Below are 27,395 nucleotides of genomic sequence, written 5' to 3' on the forward strand. Positions count from 1 at the left end.
ACACTGCACTGGCACTCCTGAAAAGTATTCACCAGGGTTTTGATCTATTCCTGCTCGGTGCACAATCTATCCCTGCTCGGTGCACAAAGTGTATTCATATTACTGTAATCGCAAGCCTCAACCTTCAATTTTAAGAGGCATCTTGGCTTTTGGGTTGATGATCTGTTACAAGAGTGAAAGGTTTTTCATACAAGAATACGTGTAAATGTTCACAATCCCTCACCACTGCTAAACTTTCTTTCTCCGGTTCTAAATGGGCAGGTTCAGTTTGTGACAATCTTCTCTTTGCATATGCCACAATATGCCTTCGAGCATTTGGGTGTCCACTGTTTTGGGCAAAGATCACGCTCAACCCAACTGAGCTTCAATTAGTAACAACCTCTTTATGAAGCTTCAGATTAAAGTAGGTCATTTCAGTGGCGTTCTCAATTGCATGCTTTATTTTCTTAAAACTTTGTTCACATTCATGTGTCCAGTAAAATGAAGCATTTCTTTTTGTTGAGTCTCTGAAGAGAGCACTTGCTGTGGCAAAGTCACAAATGTATCTGGAACAGTAACTGGCCTTGGCAAGGAATGTACATAACATGGTAACATCTTGTGGGGGATCGGTGGCTGACAATGTTTGTACTTTAGCTAGGCCAGGCTTCATAACCCCATCAAAAAAAGATATGGCCGAAGAATTTAAGTTTTGGTTTCTGGAACTCACATTTATCAGCATTCAAAGGTAGACCTGCATCAGCAAGTAAAAGTCACACGTGTGTAAGAGCTTTATCATGTTCCTTTTCGGTAGCTGAGAAAACTAAAATGTCATCACTATAATTGAAAACATTCATGACTGGTGGTATGGTACGTCGAATGGCTTCCTGAACACATTCTGCAACCGATGACACATCAAAACGCGATCATTTATATCCTAACAAACCAATATGGGTAGAAAAGGTGGTAATGTACTTGCAAATTTCTTTGCGTTCCAATTGATGATATCCTTTGTTCAGATCAAGGCAAAAGAAGTCTTTGGCACAGTTTAGCTGTGTGATGAGGTTGTTATTCTCTTTCAATTGCCTTTTTAGCTTGAAATATGTCAACACAGATGCGTAAAGCTCCTTCACTGTCCTTTTTGGGCACTACCACAATGGGCGAAACCTACGGAGTAGGACCAGTAGATCGCTCAATGATATCATGCTTTAGTATTGTCTTAATCTCTTTCTCAACAGCTTCTTGTAGATGAAATGCAATTCATCTATGTCATTGAGCTACTCGAAGAACCTCCTCATTGACATGCAGTTGCACTTTCATGGTCTTAAGTTTTTATAAGCCATGAAACGACGACAGAAACTGATATACTATTTCATGATGAGCATTCATGTTATAGTTCACAGATATCAGTCCCATATCAGCAGCGGTATTGAAACTGAGTAAACTGGCATTTGACGCAGTCCCTTGACGTACATGAATGTGTGCTTTTACTTTTGTCTTTTTAGGAAATGTATTGTTTTTAATATAAACTTAAAAGGGACTTACATACCACATCCTCTCTTTCCTGGCATTTCATTGGTTCCTGAGCATGCCACTTACTTTTCCTCCCTTTCTATTGGCTTTAGCATTTTTCCCTGCATTTACCAATGCTTGTCCCTCGTCTGCTTCTATGATCTGTTTCTTGTAGCCAAAATACTGTTAACATCTACTTTGGAAGAACTATTTTTTTCATACATTTTTGCCTCTTTTTGCTTTTTTTCGTCTTGCAGCACATTTATAAAGCAACTTATCAACCGGAGAAAGTGATTTGCCTAGAATCACAGGAAGATGTGCTGCCGAGACTGAAACTGGGATCCCCAGCTCTCACGTAAGCAGCTCTGGCTGCTGCGACACATCCTCTCCACTCCCGCGTTACTTCTCAGGGAGCTCTTTCCTTCGTCCCGGATGATGGTTGGTAAAAAAAGCATTTTATTCATCACATAGGTGAAGCCAATGCATTACCAGTGCTTGTTTGCTTTTCAACGTTTCTACAAATGAACCTTGACTCTTTAATGGTGCTGATGCAGCCCATGTATACACTGTAGTCTTCAGTGGTGTGGGACTGGGCAATGGAGACAGTTCATTATATTTCTGCCCAGGCATAATGTTTATCAATGCACCACTGTCAATGAAAAAGGTATGGAGCAACCGTTTACTTTCAGTGTAATTTTGGGACAATGGTTGAATGACTTTTGGGATTTTACTCTTTGACTTTTATTGTTTACTGCATGCAACCAGTCCAACATGTGCATGGTTTTCTGAGGTAAACATTGACATCGCACATCCGTCTTCTTAATTGTCACTTCACAATGAAACAGAAAAAACTCTTAGACAAAGATTTAGATGACGATTGACTTTGTGTGGTGTTGATTTGCCTCAACTGATGTTGCCGCTTGGCCTTGGGGGCATGCATAGAAAGTTGCTTCTGGAACGTTCGGGCATCCATTTTGTTTTCCCATCGTGATGCACTTAGCTTTTCCTTGGCCTTGCAAACAGTTACAAAATGGTTCTCCTTCCCACAGTCCTTGTGAACTTGTCCAATGGTGGGGCATTTACCTTGGTGTAGAAACGAAAATCCACATCTAAAGCACAGATTCTTCTTTTTTGAAGACATCACTTTGTGTACTTTACCTTTATGTTTCTGCTTACTTTTCATGTTCATGACTGACTCACTCTGGGCACATCCAGCCTCCATCACAGCCGCTTGTAACTGATATTCCTCAACTCTGGCAGCCATGAGAACTTGCTCCAGACTAAGATTTTCCCTCAACATTCACCGTCTGAATGAATATAACAGACATCCATTGATAACTCAGTGACATATAGCTTCTTTATCATTGAATTCACAGAACATACAGTGTTTGATGAGTGTAAGTCTCAACAAATTTGTTGATTGTTTAACCACCTTTGTACTTGCTGACTGAAAATATATCTTTCGTAATCGGCATTCAGCATTGGACTAAACTTGAAATTTTACACTTCTCTGACTGAACGGTATGTGACTTCGTCAGTTTGCAGCAGCTTCTTTATTACCTCTTTAACTTCTTCACTGTCAAGACTTTTAAGGTATCTGACAATCTTCTTGTGTGTTTCTTCCATCAATTGAAACATTAAAATTTCTATCCAGGCAATCCATCTGCTACCAATATTTTGCTTTTTAGCAGTATTGAAGGAAGTGCTGATTTTAGGAAAACAGCAGCGCCGTATCTTGTGCTCTTTTCAGCAGCCACAGAAAAAGTCTGCTTTTTCGACCGCCAATCATGGCCTTGCAGTCAGGTCTGACATGATTCAACAGCTTCTTAAGCGCAACCCCTGTACTTCGGCTTGATCGGCAGTGTCTGGTGCTGACGCCCAATGGCTCTCTTTACTCAGGATCTGGTAAGCATGATCATATTGTCTGTATGTCTGATTATCACTGCCTCTAATGTTTCTCTGTCTTTCGCTGCTTCTCCTCACTGCGTTCTGTTGCTCCTGGCTGTCGCTGCTCATTGCTTTTTACATACCTGGTTGTAGCTACCTTTCAATATTTCTGTGCCTCAAAAATGCTTACTTTTTTAGCATTTCTTTGTGCTCTGCAGCCACAGTATTTCTGTACCTGCTCATCGCTGACTTTAGCGTTGTCGTTCTGTATCATTTATAGGTCAGCATTGCGTAGTGATGCAGTACCTCTTTCACAGCCTTACTAGCAGGTTTCAGACAATGATGAGTAAACCTCTCAGTGAGGCTTTTGTTATCTTCAAATGCTTCACAGGGGCAGCAGTGGCGCTTTGACTCCACATACGCCAAACATCGATCTTCACTTTGACAGAGGAAAGTGTGTCAGGCATGATAAGTTTGATGAACCTCAGCAAACTCTCTGGGAGATCACCGTCGATCTTCGGGTTATGTATCCCTAACTCATAGCCATTCGTACCATCCTCCCCAGCCTGGGTACTCGCAAATTAATACACCACACAAATAGCTTGGTATTGCATATCTTTATTCCGCTGCATGTAACTGTGAACTCAACAATCTAAACATCAACTCTATTTATCACACCAGAACACTAACGTCACAGTTCATCAGGAACCAAAAGGGTCCCGTCATCATTAACTCACAAGGCACTACAATTCTGTGCATCAAAAATGTATTGGATCATTGCTAGAAACCTATGGCTGTAGTTTTAAAAAATGTCTTAGTTGGTACAGTTTCCATAGTACATGCCAACCCAGGCAGCCTTTAACCAAGGAAAATATAATATTCCTCAAAAGGTAAGCTGCATGTACACTAACATAAGTCAGAAAAGCATAAATATACAGCAGTACGTTGCATAGTAAACATTAAAAAAAACTAAGCTTAAATTATACAAGATCAAATAAGAGAAACAAGCATTGAAAATGCAATAGGTCTCGCCTTTTATTAAGTTAAAGCCATTTGCTTTGCTAATGGTATTGTATAGCAAAGCAAATGGCTTTAAATTAATAAAAGTCTTTCGATAACAGGCAGCTAAAAGCGGTGACTAAAAGGTTCATCCAAGATGCGATTGTCAAGGTTACAAATAGATGACTGATGGTTCCAGAGCATATGAAGCCAATGGCTGAATGAATTAGACCCAAAACCCCTTCAAGTAAATATAGGGCTCAATATGTTGGCCATGAATGCATGCATACATTATACACTTCACACCAAAAATGTAATATGCTTAAAGCAGACAACTGAACCATCTTCATAAAAATACACACAAAAAACATTAAAAGAACAAGTACTTCAGCACCCCATCTGCATACAGAACACACCTGAAATTTTTCCTAGATCAACTCATTTTGAAACTAAACACTGAACAAAGTACTTACCACAAACGACCAAACACTAACAAAACAGACACTATCAATTGATACTTCCTCCAGTCTCATCTGCTTACAAGATCAGCTCTATAAAAATTAGAATATGACGTGGCTATATTCTAAGACAGGAAAGAGATGGAAGGCAATCAACAGAAATTAAAAACCCAAGGAATCAGACCACCGAGCAGGACAGATATCTGAATTATGTCCTATTCTTTTAGGCATAGGAACATAAAGCCTGAAGTTAGTAGCCTCCCTACCACCCCTTAGAAACCTAGAATTGCGTAGCATAAAAGCATTTTGGGAGGTGTCTCGAATTTCCTGCATCGTAACAAACAAGCTCCCACGCAACTGACTTATAGTCGATAAAAGCATGACTTTACAGGAAATGATCAGGCCAGTCTCGTTTTACCAAAGCCAAGCCCAGCAAAGCTTTCAAACGTCTAAAATGGAGAACACACCCTGAATAAAAGATCAGATCTCAACACTATAACCTGAAACCAGGTATCTGGTGATAGTGAATAGCCTTCTTAAATTAAATATCTCCACAACGGCAACCTGCACTGTTATCTAGAGATCTTCTTTTGTTAGGCTTTCCGTTTTATTTCCTCTCCTCTAATACAGTTGAATGTACAGCAAAATTTAACTAGACTATTTAGTTATTGAAATAAATAATGTGTAAATGAAATGCTATTGGACATTGTTTTGTACATACGTGCTCCCTCGTTCATACTATATATTCCTGTTTACTCTGCAAATGTAGCAGGAACAGCTTACACAGTCTCCAAGACCAGCCAGGCCCGTCCAGCGTCAGTTGACAGCACAGGTAAGGAACTGCAAGTTCTGCAAACTACACTTACCTACAGCAACGATCCCCAAGGGTGATCGTTGGTTTAGAGTCATGAACATGCTGTAGCGCGGCCTACTTCGGGGCTCGGAAATGCTAATAGGCCCGACTCGCGGAGTCGGCGAACACACTCAGCCCACAACAGTCAGTCTGTTTGGAGACCACGCCCCCGAGCGGGCGGCTTCTTTTATTTGTGACCCCGCAGGCCACGCCTGGCCCGCGGATGCAGTGGGACGGTCTTTTGGGCAACTAGACCGTAAGACATTACATCCCTATCAAACTCGGTCAATGAAAACAACATTACAACTCAAATAGTTCAGACAGTTCAACCACAGAAGTGGTGGTACTTGCGTGTCTGTCGCCTGCCACCTCGGGACGTCTTCAGCAGGCGAAGTCCTTTAACCGCTGGCTGGGGCGAGGATTCGGCCTCAGGCTGTAGCGTTGCGGAGAACATCGCAGTCGCGGACTGGTGGGAAGTCCGCTCTCCGGGGCTGGGCTGGCCACAGATCCAGTGGTGGTGGTCTCCGTGGTCTCGGGTGCTTGTGTAGGTGCGCCACCTGTTGGTCCCTCTGTGTGCCTCCCGGGGTGTTCTGGAGACACTTCCTTGAACCAGGACACGTTTCGGGATACTTCCTCTCCTCCTTTTTGGGCGGTTACCATTGTCCCGTGATTCGCGGTGACTGTCCATGGCCCTGGTTCATAGTTCATTCGGAAGTTTCCTCTGGGTCGGCGGTCCTTCAGGAGGACAGTGGCCCCCGTGTGGAGTATCCTCGGTGTGGCCCGGCGACGGAGACTTGCTCGTTGATTTCGGCGGGCTCTCCGGTCTTGCACGTCCTCGGCCTCCATTGGGGGTGGCGACCACCCCGGGCAGGTGGGAAGTAGATCTCTCCGTGGGCCATGAAGCATCAGTGCCCATGGGCCTCTCTGGGTGGTGCAGTGTGGCGAGCTCCGATTTTCCCGTAGGAACTCGTGGAGTCGTTTTTCCGGGTCCGCTTGTTCTACGCCCGCGATGCGAAACACTTTATTTAGTGTGCGCAAAAAGCATTCAACATCACCATTGGCTTGCGGCCACTGAGGGGATATCCGCCGGTGATGTATTCCTCTGTCTTAGGAAGGTGGAAAACTCGGCTCCCTGAAATGGCGGCCCGTTGTCACTGCGGATTTCATGTGGGAACCCGAACATGGCAAATACTTTCTCTACGATGGGTTCTATATGGGCGAACGCTGTGGATGTCACTGGTTCTACGACGGGGTACTTCGAGAACGCATCCACGAGTACCAGGGTGTGTTTCCCTCCGGGGAAACTCCCAAAGTCTATGCTTACTCTTGACCATGGAACGGTGCACGGGTCTTCGGTGATCACCGGAACAGGTTTTTACGGGCTGCTGGTCAACTGGCACAGCCGGACATCGCCGGACGTATTCTTCCACCATGTTTTCCAGCTCTGGGAACCAGACCTTCTCCCTCATCCTGGCTTTAATTTTTGTGATTCCTTGATGCCCTCCGTGGGCCAGCTGCGTCGCCTTGTGCCGTAGGGCTTGCGGTATCACCAGCCTGGGCCCTCGGAGCAGGAGCCCGTCGCTTGTGGCGCTGAGTTCATTTTGTATATATTTGCCACATTTTCGCTGTGTGTTCTCGCTCTTCCGGGCTCCAGGAGTTAGCTTGTCGCAGATAATTTGTCCACGATCCTTCTTGGACTGCCTTCAGGGTCTTGTTGTATACCGCATCTGTGGTAGCGGCCTCTTTGATATCCTCCAGAGTCATGTTCAGGGGACAGGCCACTGTGGATACTAGGTGCACGTACTGTTCGACGTCTTCCGTGTCCTCCTGGGTGTCATCCGGGATGGGGTGTCTGGATAGAAAATCTGCAAGTTTTTTGGCTCCTGGCCAGTATACCACCTCCATTTCATAAGGTTGCAGCTGAACTGCCCGTCTCTCGATGCGCGGGGGTGGTGAGGCGCCGTCCCTTTGAAGAGTGACACTAGTGGTTGGTGGTCTGTGACCATTGTGAACGGTTGTCCTTTGAGGTATAGATGGAAGTGGTTGCAGGCCCATTTGATGGCCAGCGCTTCTCGTTCAATTGGAGCGCATCTGGTTTCGGTGGGTGTCAGGGACTTACTAGCGAAGGATAATGCTGCCCAGTGACCTGGTTCGTGTTCCTGGGCCAGCACGGCACCGAGCCCCACTGGGCTTGCATCCACGAGTAGTTCAGTTCGCTTCGTTGGGTCAAAATAGGCCAGCGTGGCTTCTCCTAGAAGGGCATCTTTTATTCCTTGGAACGCCTCCTCTTCTTTTTGCCCCCATTGCCACTTTGCGTCCGATCGGGTGAGGGCTTGTAGGGGTTCCGCTCGAGTGGCCAATCCTGGGATGAATCTCCCGCAATATGTTGCTATACCTAGAAAACTGCGCACTTCCGTTGGTGTTGTCGGTGCGGGTGCGTCCTTGATGGATTGTGATTTCCTTGGGTCTACCTGGATGCCTTCTTGGTTGAACACGTACCCTAAGAACTCTAGAGAAGGCTGGCAGAACTGGCACTTGTCCTTATGTAAGGTCACCCCGTGTTCTTTGAGGCGTGTCAGTGTGTTGCAAACGTGTTTGTAGTGATCCGCGGCCGTCGCCGAGTGGATTAAAATATCGTCGCTGACGTTTAACACACCGGGTAATCCTGACAGCATTTCCCGTATTGTGTTTTGGAACACCTCCGCTACTGAAGATATTCCGAAGTTGAGTCTTTTATATCTTCGTAGCCCTAGGTGGGTACTGAACGTGGTGATGTAGCTGCTTTCCTTGTATAACGGGAGCTGGTGGTATCCCGCATTTAAGTCGATCTTTGAGAACCACTTTGACCCGTTTACATCTGCGATGATATCATCCATTGTTGCTGTGATATGGCGTTCCCTCCGTATTGCTTTGTTAGGCAACCTCAAATCGATACAGAGCCGTATCGCTCCTGGCTGCTTCGGCTTTTCTGCGATGACCATTGGGGACACCCACGGTGTTGGTCCCGACACCTTTTCAATGACGCCTTGTTTTTCCAGGGTCTCTAGCTCTCTTTCTACCAGCGGCCGCAGGTGGAATGGGACTCTCCTGTGTCGCAGGGCGACTGGGACGACTGTTTTGTCAATGAGTAGTTTGACTGCGTTGCATTTGATGCGTCCAAGTCCTTTGAACAGCTCAGGGAATTGGTTAAGCAGCTCCTCTACTTGGTGAGTCTGGATACTCCTTGCGAAAGAAATCAGCCCAAGGTCTTCTGCGCTGTGGCTGCTTAGTAGGGTGTCGGCTTCCCTATCGATGATGTGGATTGTTGTTGTTACTTCCAGGTCGTCTGCCTTGACGGGAACTGTGATCTTCCCTTTCAATGGAAGAGGGGTGTCCGCTCCGTAGGCGTAGATCTTGGTTTTGGATGGCGTCACTGGAGGGCAGGGCCTTAGGCGCCGATATTGTTGAAGGCCCATCACATTAACTGTGGCACCCATGTCGATGACTGCTTTCACTTCCGTCCCCGCCACGTGGACTACACACGTTGGTTGAGGCCTGCAGCGTAGCTTGAGTTCCCGCGCAAACGAGATCAGGTACGCTTCTCCGTCGTCATCGTCCGAGTCTTCACTTGCCTCTTGGTATCTCCTGCCCTTCCTTTTCGAGTCTTCTGGCGGCAGTTCTTCTGTTACTGACAGTTGCCGTACCGCCTTTGTTGGGGGTCTTCGGTTTCGGAACTCACGGCCTCTGGTGCGTCTTCGACATACGGAGGCGAAGTGGTTGGGTATTCCACAGTTGGTGCACGTTTTCCCTTGCGCGGGGCAGTCTTTTGCAGCATGTGGTTCATGTCCACAGTACCCACACCTTGGCTTGGTTCCCTCCGGTTTTGAACTTCTGAATGAGTCTCCTCTTGGCTTGACTCGGAGAGCGTCTGCCCGTTCTGTTTTGATAGTTTCGGACTGTCCCTGGGGTTTGATAAGTGCTTGGTCCATCTCGTTTGCTCTGGCTGCTGAGAGGTCGTGTGACCTGGCTAGTACTAGCATATCTTCGAGCGCGATCTTCGGTTGGTGCAGAATGAGCCCTCTCAACGTCTTGTCTCGGCACCCTTGGATCAGTTGTGCGCGTATCTCCTTTGGCTGGTCATCTTCTGTGCAGGTGCTGGCGAGTTCTCGCAGCCTGGCATAGAATACGTCCATCGACTCCCCTTCTCTCTGCCGAGCTTGTCGTAATTTGAACCGTTCGAAATCTGGGTTCAACTGAGGATCAAAATGGGCGTCAGGGCGGCCACCGCCGCGTTGTAATCGGCGGCTGCTCCTGTGTTGGGCAAATGCTTGAATAATTTGAAGATTTCGTCCCCTGCGTAGTGAAGGAGCAGGGACCTTTTTACTGCGTCGTCTGTCTCCCTGGTCGCAATAAAATAGTTGTTGAGCCATTCTATCCAGATCTTCCATCGGGGAGATGCTGTCGCGGGGTCTTCTAGTTCACTGAACGGGGGTAGGACTACCAATGCCATGTGTTGGAACGGAATGTGAGCTGGTGCTACTGCTCGGCCTGGTGCGGCCCCTGGGCCTGGTGCTGCCCCTTGGTCGTTGTCGCACATCGTGCTTACTATTGGTAGCTGCCTTGTCCTTGTGGGGCAGGTGGCGTGTCCCTCCTCTGCTTGCTTGCTGTGTCAGGTGTGGTGCCCCAGTGTGAGTAGGGAGGCCTCTTGCTCAGCGACCCTTTGGTATTGTGGCCCTGTTGCAGTTCGATGGCAGTGGGTCTATAAAAGAGGTGTGCTGTGGGCTTGTATTCCTTAACAGTTCTGGTTCTCTTTCCCCTCTTTTTTTTTTCTCTGTCCCACCGCTTTCCCTAGGGTTCAGTTCACTTTTAGCCTGCTTCTGTTCGGGTTATTTTGGCCTTGTGGTCGCTTGCAGCTCACAATATCATCAGGCTGGCTGTCTTGCAGGGTAAGCGCTTGAGGAGGCACTCAACATGTGGCTGTAACTGATATCGGCGGTGCCGCGTGGGGCACTCTGCTAGGCCTGGTGCACGTGCGCACGGACTGATCTCCGGCGCTCCGATTTTCCGTGCACAGACTTTGGGGTGCAGCGGACGCTTGTCCGCTGGTGCGCGGGTCGTTATCTGCCCCTCCTTTATCGCCAGTGTAGCGCGGCCTATTTCGGGGCTCGGAAATGCTTATAGGACTGACTCGCGGAGCCGGCGAACACAATCAGCCCACAACAACCAGTCCGTTTGGAGACCGCGCCCCCGAGCGGTCGGCTCCTTTTATTTGTGACCCCGCAAGCCACGCCTGGCCCGCGGACCGTCTTTTGGGCAACTAGACCGTAAGACATTACACATGTGAGTGCCACCTGATCGACGGCGCGGTGTGTGATCTCCAGCATCTGGCTTTCACCTTAACATGTAGATCACCCAGTTCTTTCTTACAAAAACACCGTGCTGATGAAACTCATTTCATTCAGACTTTGGGAAATGCACTCGCTTTACAGTGCAAGGATCATGCGGGAAATAAGGCCTCGGAGGAAATGTGCCAGTTTTAGCTGTGGTCCACACAATCTAATCCCAAATTTCCCACTGCACCTTTTGTGTGATCTTGGGAAACTCACTGTACTGAGGTTCTGTAGCGATCCGAACCCGTGAATTCGGTATCGTAGTACTGACACGATTTCGGTACCAATGAACCGCAAATGATCCATTGTATACATGACAGTGTTTTCGCTGCGCAACTAGCATGAATTCACTGGAAAATAGGGCATTCTGTCGTAAAAGTCATGGCATCCATTTTAGTTACTTATTTTGTTAACAAAAGTCCCTAGCTTATTTTTAGTTAGGAAGTCATAATTCTACATAGACTTCAATGAGACCTATGTGAGTTCCTCCTGTGTCCAGCCGGACAGAGGAGCATTTAATCTTAAATAGTCAAGGAAATATAAGCAAAAATTGAAAGGGCTGATGAAACAAGGGCACAGTCCTGTACCAAGTTTTCAACAGAGAGAGGAAAAGAAAGGCCAAGAAGTTAGAGGCAATTACAAATTGGTAACAGGCAAACACATTTTGGAGCAATCATGGGGGCTTACAATACAATGAGCGACTTCAGGTAAGCTCTAGCCAATAGTATCCACGGTACATTTAAACAATTGCCATAATGTGGAACTATTAAAACAAGTCGACGTAACGTTTCGATCCCAAGCTCCTAGTATACAGGGATCATCATCAGGACTAAAGGATATGTCAACAAAGTAATGCCTGGTAGAATTATAACACCTAGGGGGGGGGGGGCATTGCCGACTGTCTTGGACTCCCCATTGCGGCAGCAAGACACGAACGAGAACGCGGACAGCCATCGTAGCTGCCGACTGGAGTTAGACGTACCTCAGCAGTCCTCCCTTTCACACATGTGTGCCGCTTCTATCTTCCCGATCACGCGGTTTAAATACAACGCACAGCGTAACCAGCTGCCACCCTGCTTCAAGATTTTGATGCGCCTTCATTTCCTGATCCCACAGCGTGTCTTCCCTTTTTTCCCCCCTTGTCTCGACGCGGTCCGAACACTACGGACAGCACAATCAGCTGCCACCCTGCTTCAAGACCCAGACGCGCTTCCCTGACTCCAAAGCGTGCCTTCCCCTTTCAACGATATCGCAACGCGGCTGTCCATACTAGCTGCACTCACCTGGAGCAAGAAGGATATCACCTCCTTTGAGACCTGATTCACCAGCCCCCCCCCCCCCAGGCGTTCTAATTCTACCAGGCATTACTTTGTTGACATATCCTTTAGTCCTGATGATGATCCCTGTATACTAGGAGCTTGGGATCGAAACGTTACGTCAACTTGTTTTAATAGTTCCACATTATGGCAATTGTTTAAATGTACCGTGGATACTATTGGCTAGAGCTTACCTGAAGTCGCTCATTGTATTGTAAGCCCCCATGATTGCTCCAAAATGTGTTTGCCTGTTACCAATTTGTAATTGCCTCTAACTTCTTGGCCTTTCTTTTCCTCTCTCTGTTGAAAACTTGGTACAGGACTGTGCCCTTGTTTCATCAGCCCTTTCAATTTTTGCTTATATTTCCTTGACTATTTAAGATTAAATGCTCCTCTGTCCGGCTGGACACAGGAGGAACTCACATAGGTCTCGTTGAAGTCTATGTAGAATTATGACTTCCTAACTAAAAATAAGCTAGGGACTTTTGTTAACAAAATAAGTTTGTACCCGTGGTCCTTAGCTACCTCTACCGGGTTCCCTTGTTACTTATACTAATCCATTTTAGTTACGGCATCCATCTTGTTTCTTGCCCTCACATAGTCAACGAACGGACGATGACCCCGGCAGAGTCACCTGGTTAAGGACACGTAAGCTCGAGCCCGAGAAAGGCTGACGCTGCATGACTAGGCAGAATCAAGCTGCCTCCCTTGCCTGAGGCCAGTCCTGCTATACTGGTTCTCGTGTCCGTTGTCCTGACTGAAAGGCCGAAGACGGTAGCCATGCCCGTTTATGATCCATAAACACCTCTTATCCTACATTTCAATCCTTTGCACCTGGCTCTGTTCCTTTCCTTCTGGGCTTTTACAATGGGGAGGTTACGATTTTTATGATGGGGAGGATCGGGCGAAGAATGGAAAACTGTCGAGAGAACCTGATCGAATACCGAAAACCTACAACTAATTATTGTTTGATGTCAAATTTACTGTTTGTTTGGGATACCGGGTTGGGCATGAGAAATATTCGTGTAATGTTGCCTAAAGACATTTTGCGTGTATTTAAAGAGTAACCCACTTAATGCAATTCGAACAGTCTCGTAGATTCTGCCTCTGTGTGGTTCCTATGATTTCTGTGTCCCTGCAGTAAATAAACCTTGGTCTTTGACACCACCATCGAGAAGCCCGTGTCTCTGTTTATTTGTGCACCGAGACAGGAGGAACTCAGGGGTCTTCGGGTGTTGTTTCCCTGACACCTCTGGACTCTTAAAAGTCCAGAACCTCAAATTGGCGCCCAACGTAGGGCGACGTCATCCAGTACCGGTCCAAAGCCTGAAAAGTTCGAGAAGTTTCGTGTGAAGACTCCGGAGGGAGGTACCCCGCTTCATCGATCCCTGCATGTCGTAAAAGTGGCCAGACGATTTCTTCCATGAGGGTTCCCGTTCCCAGACGGCTACAGAGGACCGCTGCCCTGACTGTCGCCCTGTCTTGGACCCGAGGTGCAGACCTTAGTACGGCGAGACGTAGACGGGTTCTCCTTGGTGACGTCTTCCATATTTCAGTTAAGTATTTAGTTACGCTCGATTTGGTTGTTCCATGTTGCTCTGGTTTGATTCGTAGATTATCATTGGTTGCTCTTGTTTAGATAATCTTTGTTTTGGTATTGGTTCATTTTGGTAGGCCTAAGTTCTCTGCGCATTTTGGTTGGAATTTGTTTTTGTTGTCATGACTACCAGTAGTAATTGTTTTTTGTCCTGGTTACGTTGCAACGGGGATTCCCGGTTGGAGGATTCGTGTTCGGTTCCTCCGATTGGAACTCCTACATATGAGCTCTATTGTAAACATGGTGTGGGTCCTATTACGTATAATTAAGTATGGGTCCATTATACCAAAAAAGATGGTGTCCTTAGTTGGCCACCGCATGGTAGCTTCGAAACGGAAATACTAGATAATCTAGAAATGAAGTTGTTCAAGAAAAAAGCCCGGCCGGCAATGTTTGATTCTTTTCGCGTATGGCGCAAAGAAGCCAAACAGAAAGAAATTAGGAAAACGAAGAAAGAACAGAAAGAGAAAGGGTTGACTTTAATGGAGTCTGCTAGGCAGTTGCATGTCAACGAGACTGAGAAAGCAATGGAGATGGCGAATAGAAAACATAATTTGGCAATTGATAAATGTTACCCTGTATTGCCATCATGTCCTGCTAAGCCGATGGAGGATCATGAAAAGGATCCTCTGTTGTCTTACCTGTTGAATTCACCTCCACCGTATGCACAGGGTATTACAGTACCACAATTGCTACCTGTTGTACAACCAGCTGCTGGTCAGCCTGGAATAGTTGCTCCACTTCCTTTGATTCCAGCTCCTATCCTTCCCGTGGTTAATGTTCCTTCAGCACCCCCTCTTCCTGGGTTGCCCATTCCGCCTTTGCCGGTCGTTTCGCAAACTGCTTTACCTGCTACTCCCACCCTTACTATTTCACCTGCTCCAGCTGCCCTGCTCCCGAACCCTGTGAATATTCTGACTCCGCTTTCCGTTCGTCGGAAAATAACCGACTCTGTAACTAATATCTTAACTCCTCTCTACAGGTCTTTAATTGGGACCCCCGTTTCTGACTCTATACAGAGACGTAGCCAGCTTCCTGGTTCCCAAGAACGAGACAATTTAGATTCGACAGCTCTTAGGTGGATGTCGAAAGCTGTGAAGTATGATGCACGAAGAGTGTTAGAAACATTTATGCAATGGAACGAACCAACTCAACGTTATGTTTTTGACGTGATGTGTTCTCTTGTGCGTGAAGAATGGGAAGATGATGATTTAGACTCCGTCCCCACTGACCTGATAAATATTCAACAGAAATTTGCCGCAGGAATGGTGATAGGTCCAGAAGTAAGGGGAGCGATAGAACTGATTTTAGCTTATAGGGATGAGTCCCCTCTTCGAGCGACAAGAGACCCTGATGGTTCACCGATTACTACTAGGAAACGACGAGGACAATATCCAATGAGGGAAGTTCCACCGATATGGCGTGATGCAGTTCAAGCTGATGCGGCTCATAATATTGCAGCTGCCCCGGCACATTTCCAAAGAGTGTGGATACACATCCCTTAGAAACGGGCTGAAGTATTAGCAGTAAAACAAGCATTACCAGACCCACGTAAAAATCCTGCTGGTTATTACAAAGAGTTAACGCAGACAGTTCAAGCGTGTGTCATGAATTTGGCAGACATTGAAATGTTGTTTGGTAATGTGGTGCCACAGCCTATATGGGCCAAAATTCGGCAAGAGAACCACCCAGTCGCCTTAGGAGGTGATTGGGCAGTTATTATAGCGGCAGATGCGCAACAAGTTGGCGGTGCTAAACCAGAACCTCTGATTGCTGCCTTACCTGGCAGAATAATTACTCTGATGAAAACGCTGATGCCAGCGTTACGAGTCAATTGGGATAAATTATCGGCATGCAAGCAAAAGAAGGATGAAAGCGTCTCTGACTTCTTCACTAGATTTGAAGAGACCTTCGTAGATCACAGTGGGCAAGATATGAGTACCGAGGGAGGCCAGAGATTGTTTGTCGACAAGTTTGTGTTTAATTTACTACCTGAGCTTAGTAACAAGTTAAAGGATTCTGAAAGTGCATGGGCAGTATCGACGACAGCAAAGATACTTGCAACTGCTCAGTATTACGAGAATAGAGAGAAAGAAGAGAAGGAAAAATCAGAAAAGAAAACAAAAGATTTAAAGACCAAAGTTCTTTTGCAACAGGCGTATCCGCCTCGTTCGAATCAGTCAGATTCACAGCAACGACCTCAGTTTCAGCAGCAGCCACAATTCCAGCAGCCACAATTCCAGCAAGGGATGGCCCAAAGATTTAATTATAGTTTTCCCCGACAACAGTTAGCATGGAATCAGTGTGCTTATTGTAAAAAGGAGGGTCATTATAAGAATGAGTGTCCAGTTCTGCACCCACAAACTAGTGGTGTCCCAGCTCAGAGAGGTAATGTTGGGTTTATGCAAGCTCCTAGAGGTAGAGGGCGTGGTATGATGACACCACAGACTGATCGCCAATCGAATTATTTCGATCAGCGAAATATACAACCTACGCAACCAGGTAGATCTCCACAGTATCATGTTGAAGATTACTATGATCATAATGAAGAGATTCAAAGAAGCGAGCAATAGGACAGCCGCAGGCAGAGAGAGGGAGTAGTATCAGTTCCAGTTGATCAGAGTGGACCTTATGTCACAGTAGTTACCGCAGGCGTGGTCGAACCGTTTCTGTTGGATACTGGTGCGGCAAAAAGTTCAATTATGCATGCGAAACTCCCTGGCGCACCTTTGTCTGGCTTAACGAACACTTCGGTAGGATTCTCAGGCGCCCCTGTTCACAATCCTGTTTCTAGTCCTTTGTCAATTTCTGTTGGGCCATGCGAACTAGGAGCACCCCTTATCCTAACAACCGGTTGTAATGAGAATCTGCTTGGTTTAGATCTGTTGAAACGCCTGCACGCGACACTGTACTGTTCTCCTTCGGGAGTACAGCTCACATTAGGCAAACGAGTCATTTCTCCAATGTATATGTCGATGGATAAGCTCCCACCGGAGCTGCGTTCTCTCCCTGATACTCTTTGGGCGACTGGTCCTAACGATGTAGGCCTCTTGGAAATTCCCCCTTATGTGGTAAGTCTGAAAGCGAATGTTAAATTCCCACGAATCCCACAGTATCGGATTTCGAATGAAGGTGAACGAGCACTCTTGCTGATTGTGAAAGACTTAATACAGAAAGATGTGATTGAGGAAACTAGAGGAAACGTCTGCAATAGTCCTGTTCTGCCGATTTTGAAACGTACTGACCCTACCAAACCTCCAATTTACAGATTTGTGATTGACCTCAGAGAGGTTAACAAAATAGTGATTCCACAGTTTCCTGTGGTACCAGATATCACTGCATTACTGACGTTGATTCCTGCCTCAGCTTCATGGTTTACAGTGATCGACTTGAAAAATGCCTTTTTCAGCATTCCCATAGCCGAAGAAAGTAGAGACATTTTCGGTTTCTCCTTAGGAGGTCGCAGTTTCAGATTCAAACGTGCTCCACAAGGTTATTGTGAGAGCCCTTCAATTTACAGCCAAGCATTAAAGAGTCAATTAGATGCCCTTGTACTTCCTCATGGTGTTGCTCTGATCCAATACGTAGACGATCTTTTACTGGCAGCTGATGATAAGGAAACTTGCAAAGCAGCTACAATTTCTTTGTTGCGTCATTTGTCAGACTTACATCACAAGGTGTCACCTTCTAAACTGCAATATTGTTGCCAAGAAGTGACCTACTTAGGTCATCTTTTGTCAAAGGAGGGAAGAAGGTTGACCCCAGAGAGAATCAAAGCAATTTCGCAGATGACTGTACCAAGCACACAGAGAGAAGTACGTGCGTTTTTGGGTATTACGTCATACTGCAGGCAATGGATCCCACATTTTTCTCTCATGGCGAAACCATTGGTAGCCCTGACTGGAAAAGGTGTTCCGAGCCCTTTGCCATGGTCTGATGAATGCCAACAGAGCTTCTCCGACTTACGTGATGCGCTGTGTTCAGCTCCTGTGTTGGGTACTCCTGACTACAGTAAGCCGTTTACTCTATGTGTCCATGAAAGAGAAGGTTGTGCGTTGAGTGTATTAACGCAACAATTTGGTGACAAACAGCGGCCTTGTGCATATTTCTCATCCACATTAGATCCGGTAGCCAGAGCGTTGCCAAGTTGTTTGAGAGCTACAGCAGCAGCTGCAGTGTCTATTCGACAGTCTGCTGGACTAGTCATGAACAACATGTTAGTAGTCATGGTTCCACATGCTGTGGATACACTCATGAACCGAACGAAAACTCAGCACCTCACCAGTGCTAGACTATCAGGCTATGAGCTGACGCTTTTGGCAACTCACATTCAGATTAAGCGATGCAACATCTTGAATCCAGCAACGCTGTTGCCGACTACTCAGGAGTCGAGTGATTCAGAGCTCCATGATTGTTGTTTCAGAACTGAGGAAGAGACAAAAGGTAGGATTGATTTAAAAGATACTCTGTTATTAGACCCAGACGGCACTTTATATGTCGATGGGTCTTGTTTTAAACTACAGAATGGTGATGTGACGGCCGCGTATGCAGTTACGAGTTTGAGTACGATTGTTGAGACTGCAAGAGTGAGTCAGAATTCTGCCCAAGCTGCAGAATTAATTGCATTAACAAGAGCATGTGTTTTAGCTGAGGGAAAGAGAGTGAATGTGTTTACTGATAGCCAGTACGCCTTCGGTGTTGCACACAATTTTGGGCGTCTCTGGAGAGAAAGAGGTTTTCTCACGTCCCATGGGACTAAGATCCAACATGGACAGTTAGTCAGCGATCTATTGGAATCCCTGACTCTACCGAATGAAGTTGCAATTGTGAAGTGCAGTGCACATCGAAAGATTACGGATGATGTTGGCCGTGGGAATGCGTTTGCTGATGAGGTCGCTAAAGAAACGGCCAAGAACATGACGAGCCGAATGTACGTTGCAACGTCTGCAAGATGGATTGCGGAATCAGGAATGTGTGAGAATACGATTGAAAGTGTGAAAGCAATCCAGAATGAAGCAACTGAAAATGAGAAGAATGAATGGAAGGAGAAAACGGGTAAAATGGATTCAAGTGGATGTTGGGTCGATTTGTCTGAGCAGCAACGTTGGATGTTACCTGATGCGTATGTACTTGCAGTAGTCACGATGGCGCATGGAGCGGCGCACATCAGTTCGAAAGGGATCTGTAAAATGTTAGCTCCAGTATGGAAGAACGATGGAATTACTAAGTGTGCAGAAAGAGTGGTGAAAAATTGCATGATATGCCTGATGCATAATCCTGGCAAGGGAACCCCAACCCCAACTGGCCATTTTGCTCCCCCTTCTTGTCCCTTTGAAGTGATTCAGTTGGATTTTATCCACATGGACAGGTGTAACAATCTCAAATACGTTCTAGTGGTAGTCTGTGCCTTCTCAAGATGGATTGAGGCATATCCGTTAAAGGATAACACTGCTATGTCCACTGCCAAAATCCTCCTCAAAGAATACTTCCCTAGGTATGGTATGCCACGGATTGTTTGGTCGGACAATGGAAGTGAGTTTGTAGGGAAAGTTATGAAGAGTGTGTGTGCGGGTCTGGGTATTTCCCAGAAATTCCACAGTGCGAATCACCCACAGTCAGCGGGTTTGGTTGAAGGGTACAATGGCACCCTGAAGCTGAAACTTGCGAAAATTCAAGCTTCCACTGGTCTCTCTTGGCCAGACGCACTGCCTTTAGCTTTACTGTCCACCAGAGCGACTGTACACTCTCGAGTAGGGCTTAGCCCATATGAGATTGTGTTCGGCCGCCCTGCTAATGTTTGGGGAGTCCCTAGGCCAAAGGAATTCAAACAGATTGAATACCCAATGTTGATTGATTACCTTCATGATCTGACTGCTAAATTGAGCCTTATTCATCAACAGGTATTCGAATCTTTGCCTAAACTGCCGGAGAGTCCAGGCCACACGTTGAAACCCGGCGACCAGGTTGTAGTTCGGAACTTTGAACGTACTCGGAACCTCCAGCCAAGATTCGTGGGCCCGTTTCAGGTCCTCCTCGCAACCAGAACTGCAGTACGCCTAGCTGGCAGGAAAAATTGGGTCCAGCCATACGAAGCGTGTCCCTCTTCCACTCCCCTATGACAACTGGGTTAGACAGGGAATTGGTGTATCCGAGACAGAACCTGTTCCTAGGCACATCCCTTTCAGTGATGCAGAGTACCTAACGGACCACCCACGAACGGAAACACAGAACTTTGACACCTCAGTAGGAACCGCTCCTTTGAATCCAGAACCGAGTATTGTACAAAGTGAACACTTGTCACCTGTGGAGTCGAGCATTTCCGCACCTGTAGACCAGCTATTCCAAGACCAGACAAGACCCGGGAAGTACAGATATAACCTACGTTCTCATGTGATGAACTAATGACATTGCATTATTACCTCTCTGTTTGAAAACTGTAAAACTGTTTTGATCGTATTGCATTCCATTCAGTCAGGAAGTTTGCTAGAATTTTTTTATCTTTTTAGTTTTTCTGTTTCTCTCACCTTACCATCTGGGTTACCGTAGGGTCGTAACGTGTGCCTTGTTTTAATTTGCAGGGAATCAGACACTAGGTCGGTTTCTTCTGTTTGTCTTGGGAACTCCCAGGATAAACAGAGGCAAGTTTTTAACAGGTACAAACCATCCGTTGCGAACGGTTGTAGAAGATGGAGCTTCCTGAATTACGACGGGTTAATGTCATAAATGTGCACAAGACAAAACTATGCGACATATTGTACAGTAAATGTTTCCTAATGCAATGTACTCTGACACTTCTGATTGTCTTAATAACTTTGGTAGGCGGAATTATTTTTGGTATTCAATTGATCTTTACACCTGTTACATCTCCAGTATCTCCCCATGCTCCTGTCTCTCCGACTGTTGTTTCTCTTCATTCTTTCCATCCTTTTCCTGCCCACGAGCAAGCTCGACGCTCTGAGTTTATAAATAACACTTTCATTCAGCTCTTGCACCAACATCAACTAGTGGTCAACACAACAAACTGCTGGGTGTGTGGCTTGATACCACATACCATGGACAAGGGCATCCCTTATCTGGTTCTGCCCTTTAGTTATAATGGATCATTCTGGGCATTCCAGACCATGTTCGCTTATGCCCTAGAGACCTATCCCCCACGACCTCCGCGTTCCACCCGGTATAACTCTGCTAATAGAGCCTTGGTAAAAGGAATCACTGACATGGTGAGAGATGTCAATAACACTCCGTACATTCCCAAGGATGAATTGCGAGTTTACATGGGTTGGAATGTTACGGAATACGGCATTACTCTGGGTGAGAACAAACATAAGAGCTCAACTCCGATCTGGGTCGTACCCCACCAAGGTCAAGTCTGTTTGCAAGGAAATGGGAGGAATCCGAAAGCTCGACTAGGGAAGAGTGACTGTATCGAAACATATGTTTTCCCGTCACAGTCTTCCCCTGCATTCTTAGCTGCTAAGGGTACCTATTTTGTTTGCCAAGACAGAGCATACACATGGCTGCCTGCTGACTTCTCAGGCTCATGTTACATCGCTCAACTGTTACCTCCGACATACACTGCTGCACCGGACTATCACAAAACTAGAGTTGTGAGAGGTGTTTTCAGTAAAGAAGATACTGCTGGCCAAGAGGCAGGAGACTTTTTCAAGGGTTTCCTCCCATTCTGGGGGCCTATGGCCAATAGTAGAAACTTACGTCAACTAACACGGGTAGTTGAATCCACCATCACCGAAACTGCGGGTGCCCTTAGTAACCTGACAGCTGAGCTTCAAGCGGATCGCCTCATGACGTTACAGAACCGTATGGTTCTTGATGTGTTACTTGCAGATCGAGGTGGAGTATGTAAGATGATCCAATCAAGTTGCTGCGTTTTTATTCCAGATAATGCGCCAACAGTATACAAGGCCATCTCTAAGTTACATAAGATTTCTGACTCTATTCATGTAGAGGAAGTTGACTGGTCATTAATGGGATGGTTCTGGAGCCTGTTGTCCGCGTGGGGATGGAAGGTTCTAATAGTCATTGGTGTTGCATTAGTATTTTTATTTTCGTGCTGTCTCATTGTTCAGTGTGGTCCTGCCTTATGTAATCTCTGCATTTCTACATGCGTAAGAAGACCACCTGTTTTTAGAGATACGCCACAAGATAGAGTAATGCTGCAACAACACATCAGTGACCTGATGAACATAGAAATGGACTCTGACATAGAGTGAGTTATTGCCTATGTAAGGGCAAAAGGACGGTCTGAGGTTCTGTAGCGATCCGAACCCGTGAATTTGGTATTGTAGTACTGACACGATTTCGGTACCAATGAACCGCAAATGATCCATTGTATACATGACAGTGTTTTCGCTGCGCAACTAGCATGAATTCACTGGAAAATAGGGCATTCTGTCGTAAAAGTCATGGCATCCATTTTAGTTACGGCATCCATCTTGTTTCTTGCCCTCACATAGTCAACGAACGGACGATGACCCCGGCAGAGTCACCTGGTTAAGGACACGTAAGCTCGAGCCCGAGAAAGGCTGACGCTGCATGACTAGGCAGAATCAAGCTGCCTCCCTTGCCTGAGGACAGTCCTGCTATACTGGTTCTCGTGTCCGTTGTCCTGACTGAAAGGCCGAAGACGGTAGCCATGCCCGTTTATGATCCATAAACACCTCTTATCCTACATTTCAATCCTTTGCACCTGGCTCTGTTCCTTTCCTTCTGGGCTTTTACAATGGGGAGGTTACGATTTTTATGATGGGGAGGATCCGGCGAAGAATGGAAAACTGTCGAGAGAACCTGATCGAATACCGAAAACCTACAACTAATTATTGTTTGATGTCAAATTTACTGTTTGTTTGGGATACCGGGTTGGGCATGAGAAATATTCGTGTAATGTAGCCTAAAGACATTTTGCGTGTATTTAAAGAGTAACCCACTTAATGCAATTCGAACAGTCTCGTAGATTCTGCCTCTGTGTGGTTCCTATGATTTCTGTGTCCCTGCAGTAAATAAACCTTGGTCTTTGACGCCACCATCGAGAAGCCTGTGTCTCTGTTTATTTGTGCACCGAGACAGGAGGAACTCAGGGGTCTTCGGGTGTTGTTTCCCTGACACCTCTGGACTCTTAAAAGTCCAGAACCTCAAATCCCGCACTGCTACTCAGTTTTTTTTGCAGGGATTGTTTTAAACGTGAAACACAACCAGTATCAACACCATTATTAAAACAAGACAACTTCACCCAAAAGTTTGGAGTGCGAGAAATATTTTCTACAGCCACTTTAATGGCGCAGAAATGTGGTGTGTATTAATGAATTGCAAAAACGTGATAGCGTGTGGAATCGATTTTAAATTAACAAATGCAACCTCTAAAACAGACACCTTTCACTTGAGGCTTTTTGATCATGGCTGCCAACAGGCTGATACCTTATCTGTGTAAACAAATTCAAGGCAGGGGCCTAACTCCGCCCCAGCGGAAAAACCTTGTAGTCACCAATAAACACAGCTCCACTAGCTCAGTACCATTTTCACTAACTAACTTTCTCTAAACTTGCATACATTATGACACTAGTGGAGCGCCGCTCAGCTCAGTGTATGACCTCGGGGAGCTTTGGTGGGTGGTGCAAACACTTCCTGTAAACGATCATACAGGTTTTCATGGGGTGTCCCAGCCTTGAATAATACCTTTCGGCCACTAGAATGTGCTACTTTTAACATAAATGTTAAAAAGGTACCCACGTGAGCAACACTGTGGCCTTCAGTGAGTGGACTGATAGATTCATACAATGTAGACAACTCTCACCCACTACAGTGCTAAACCAGCAGGTAACATATTCAGAAGAAAGCAAAGCGCTATAACAATGTAATACACAATGGAACAGGGCGAGCTACTAATACAATGGCTGGAGCTGCACATATGATGTGGCTAGCTGGGCCGTGACATTCTAAGTGAAGGCCTCTCCGGGGCAGGATCTCTGGGCCTGGCACCCGCTTCTGCTCCTGAGTGGACCCAACCCAGTGCCCATCACAGCTAGTAATGCAGAGTTACAACTGATAACCTAAAATGGGACGCTCTGGGGCCCGATCACGAAGACTTCCTGACACCACATTTTAAAGAAGTGATTGTAAATTCCAGCACAGTACCATCTAAAGTCAACCCCGTGTCCGGAGTACCGGTGGGAGGTCCAGGAAGCCAGACACCGATCACTACCCCGGTGCCTGGACACTATTAATAGCGGGGGTTGGCTGGGATGTGTCAGCAGTCAGTGCCCGGACACTATTAACAGCGGCGGTCAGTGCTGGGCCCATACACTCGATGCACCCGGACACACACCTCCCTCTTCACAGCGCTACGGTACTTCCGTTTGCCCGGGGCTTCTGTGGAAGCAGCGCAGTCACGTGAAACCAGCCGAGCCTGCCGATGGAATTTAAAGGTGCAGTGCTCCACTCTGTACAGCTATCTCCCTTACAAGAATAACAAGAAGAACTTACAAGAATAACATGACGAGGCCCACAGACAGGGGATTTATGAGTGTTCTCTACCCAAAAAAAGCCTTTGCAATGTAATCGGTCCGATTGCATTGCAAATGCTTAAGTTTAAAAATGAGTGTGGCGCTGCTTCACGGACACCGCGCTCGGTTTCTTTATATATTTCTTAAATATAACCCTGAGCGCAGTGTTCTTGAAGCAGTCGCTGCGCTCAGGGTTAAAGTTAAGAAATATATAAAGAAAACCGAGCGCGGTGGCCGTGAAGCGGCGTCGCGCTCAGATTCAAAGTTAAACAAGCACTCGCCATGACGTTTTCGTTCGGCTTTTTTCTGCCGTCCCACTTGGATGGCCTCGCCTGCTGAAAGGTATCTTATCTTTATGGGGCCATGTGTTTGAAACACATGGCCCCATAAAGATAAGAAACCTTTTACCACACACGTAAGTCAAGCGAGCCAGTCCAACTGGGACGGCTCTAAAAGAGAAAAGTGTACGTCACTGGAAGCTGTTTTCCAATGCCTTGCCACCATTTAGCATAAACGGTGACGCCAGCCAATGGAAAAGAGGGGCGGGGTTTAAACCTCGCAAGTGAAAGCTACCCAAAAACATAAAATCTCGCCAGTGAGACTGCGCATGTCTGCGCAGCCTACGCTAGCTGAGACCTAAAAAGGAATAAAAGAGAAAGGAGAGTTATGAGAGAAAGCGAACTGGCAAGATGAGGGCTCACTAGAAGAGGTAGAGAAGGGTGAGAGGAAGGACAGCATATAAGGTAGTTCCATGGGATATTAGATAGGTGAACTTTCTGGTATATATGAAAATTTTATAACATTTATTTGAAATGGAAAGAAACGTATTCCTAAAATAGTTACTTGACATGGGTATGTCTTTCTTGGTTGTTGGTCTTTATGATGTGCTCACCCAGTGGCGTTGTTAATCCTCGCTTTAGCAGCTTAAGAGGGGGGTAGGCATTGTACCCGATGGCCTTGTTTGCAATCTGTGGCCCACTAAAGGTCTTCTCTGCATGTCTTTCGAGTCTTTAGTCTGCACTCTGCAGAGAAAGGCTACTACATGAGCCACGTTCAATGAAGGAGACAGAAATGAAGAAAACATCTAAACAGGAAAGACAGCACCAAACAGAGCAATGGGAAAATAAAAGGCAAGAAACAAACAATGTCAGGAAAAAAAACGGGAAAGAAGGGCGAAGGAAGAGAGGGTCAAAGGTGAAAGGTAAAAAATATGAATGAAACGCCAGGTTAAAGGAAAAGTGGAAGGAAGGTAGGGTGAAAAGAACAAAGGGAGAAAGGGTGCAATGCTGGATGGTAGGAAGGATGAAAGAAAGGATAGATTGAAGTGTGAAAGGACCAGTTGAAAGGATGGTAGAAAGGGTGGTAGGATGTATTGATAGGTCGATGGAAGGATTTACAGACAGGGAAAGGATGAATGGCTAGAACAGTGAAAGGATGGATTATTGATGTGTGAACGATAGATTATTGGATGTACAACTGCATAGATGGAAAGGTAGTAGAACGGATAGGTGAAAGGATGGAAAGGTGTAAGATGAATGGATAGGACAGAAAAAGGATGGATCATCGACTTGTGAACTAAATGATAAATGGATGAATGGATAGAAAGGAGAAAAGATGGCTGGGTAACAGGATGGATGGGTGAAAGGATGGATGATGGAAAGGTGAAACAATAGACGGGTAAAAGGATGGAAATGTGAATGGATGAGCAGTGAAAGAATGGATGATCGAAATGTGAACTTAATACAAAATGGATGGATGGATAGAAAGGGGAAAACATGGATGGGTGAAACAACGGATGGGTGACAGGATGGAAGGAAGGGAAGATGAAAGAGTGAAGTAGACTAGTCTAGGAATGCTGGGCTTACTTGGTTTGGTCATTCGGTGTCATCAGAAGTTTAGTTCAAAGTGGGGAGTGTGTTAATTTTCTGGCTACCCCTTGTGCTAACCCACATAATATTGTACCATTTTCATGAGGATAAAGTTAGGATGCAGGAGAGAATTACTTTTGCTGGGACACAAATTGTTATGTGTGTCAGCATATAAAGGTGAGCAAATAATGCTTTTATCCCACTTTGGAAGGTATTCAGGTTACAGAAAGTGGTATAATCTATGCAAGTGACATCTCATTGTATTCCATGATCCTCTAGTTTAAAAAACTGTTCAAGGTTGGAAGGGTTAAACACAAGCACTGGCTTAACATGGTCCAAGTACTGCAGTCTTCCCTCATGTCAAATTCCTGTGAAAAAGTCGGTTCCCAAGTACCCCAAGTGTCCATGCACACACTTGGGGTACACTTTTTATTGGGAGAAGAGTGGTAACTCAGTATGGACTTTTGCTATTGGCCACAAACCTTCATCTTTTCTGGTCCGCAAGTCTAGAAATGTAGTTTTTTTTCTTTTCAAATGAACTCAACACTATGCATTTTGCATTTAACTGACACCGCTGTTTCCCAGTATTAGAAAACCCTCAGGAGCGGGATAGAGACTGCACACAAGCAAAAGGAGCATTACAAAGGGTCATTATATGACTATTATAAAATGAGACAAAAGGCAATGGAGAATTGTGGGAGCCAATAGGGTGGGGAATACCTAAAAATGCATGGGAGCTTGGTGGCTGATCCTACCTGACTGCATAAGCTTTACAATACCTGGGAAGGTGAGGCAAATGGATTTACTAACATAAGGCCATAACACATAATATACACTGCAAAATATAAACTGTGATTACCGTAGCAAAGGAAGAGTTAAAAAGGCGAAAGAGTTCATTGATGAGCCGAAGTAAGGCAAGAAACTCTTTATCCTCATATTCAAAACGATTCCCAAAGACAATAGAACAGATGATGTTGGAGACCGTTCGACTGAAAAAGAAGGTGGGGTCAAAAGGTTGACCTGGAACAGAAGCAAGACAAAAC

General features: G+C 45.9%; 1 protein-coding gene across 1 annotated transcript in view; it reads right to left on the minus strand.

Annotated features, from left to right (window-relative positions):
- Positions 1–27,395, minus strand: part of LOC146798068 (cytochrome P450 2G1-like) — a 592,985-nt gene that overhangs the window by 248,812 nt on the left and 316,778 nt on the right. Inside the window, exon 4 of the mRNA XM_085625289.1 lies at positions 27,212–27,372. Coding sequence (XP_085481415.1) covers positions 27,212–27,372 — 161 coding nt within the window. The remainder of the gene's footprint in view (positions 1–27,211; positions 27,373–27,395) is intronic.

This window comes from Triturus cristatus, chromosome 9 (genome assembly GCF_964204655.1).
Source record: "Triturus cristatus chromosome 9, aTriCri1.1, whole genome shotgun sequence".
Taxonomy (NCBI): Eukaryota; Metazoa; Chordata; class Amphibia; order Caudata; family Salamandridae; genus Triturus; species Triturus cristatus.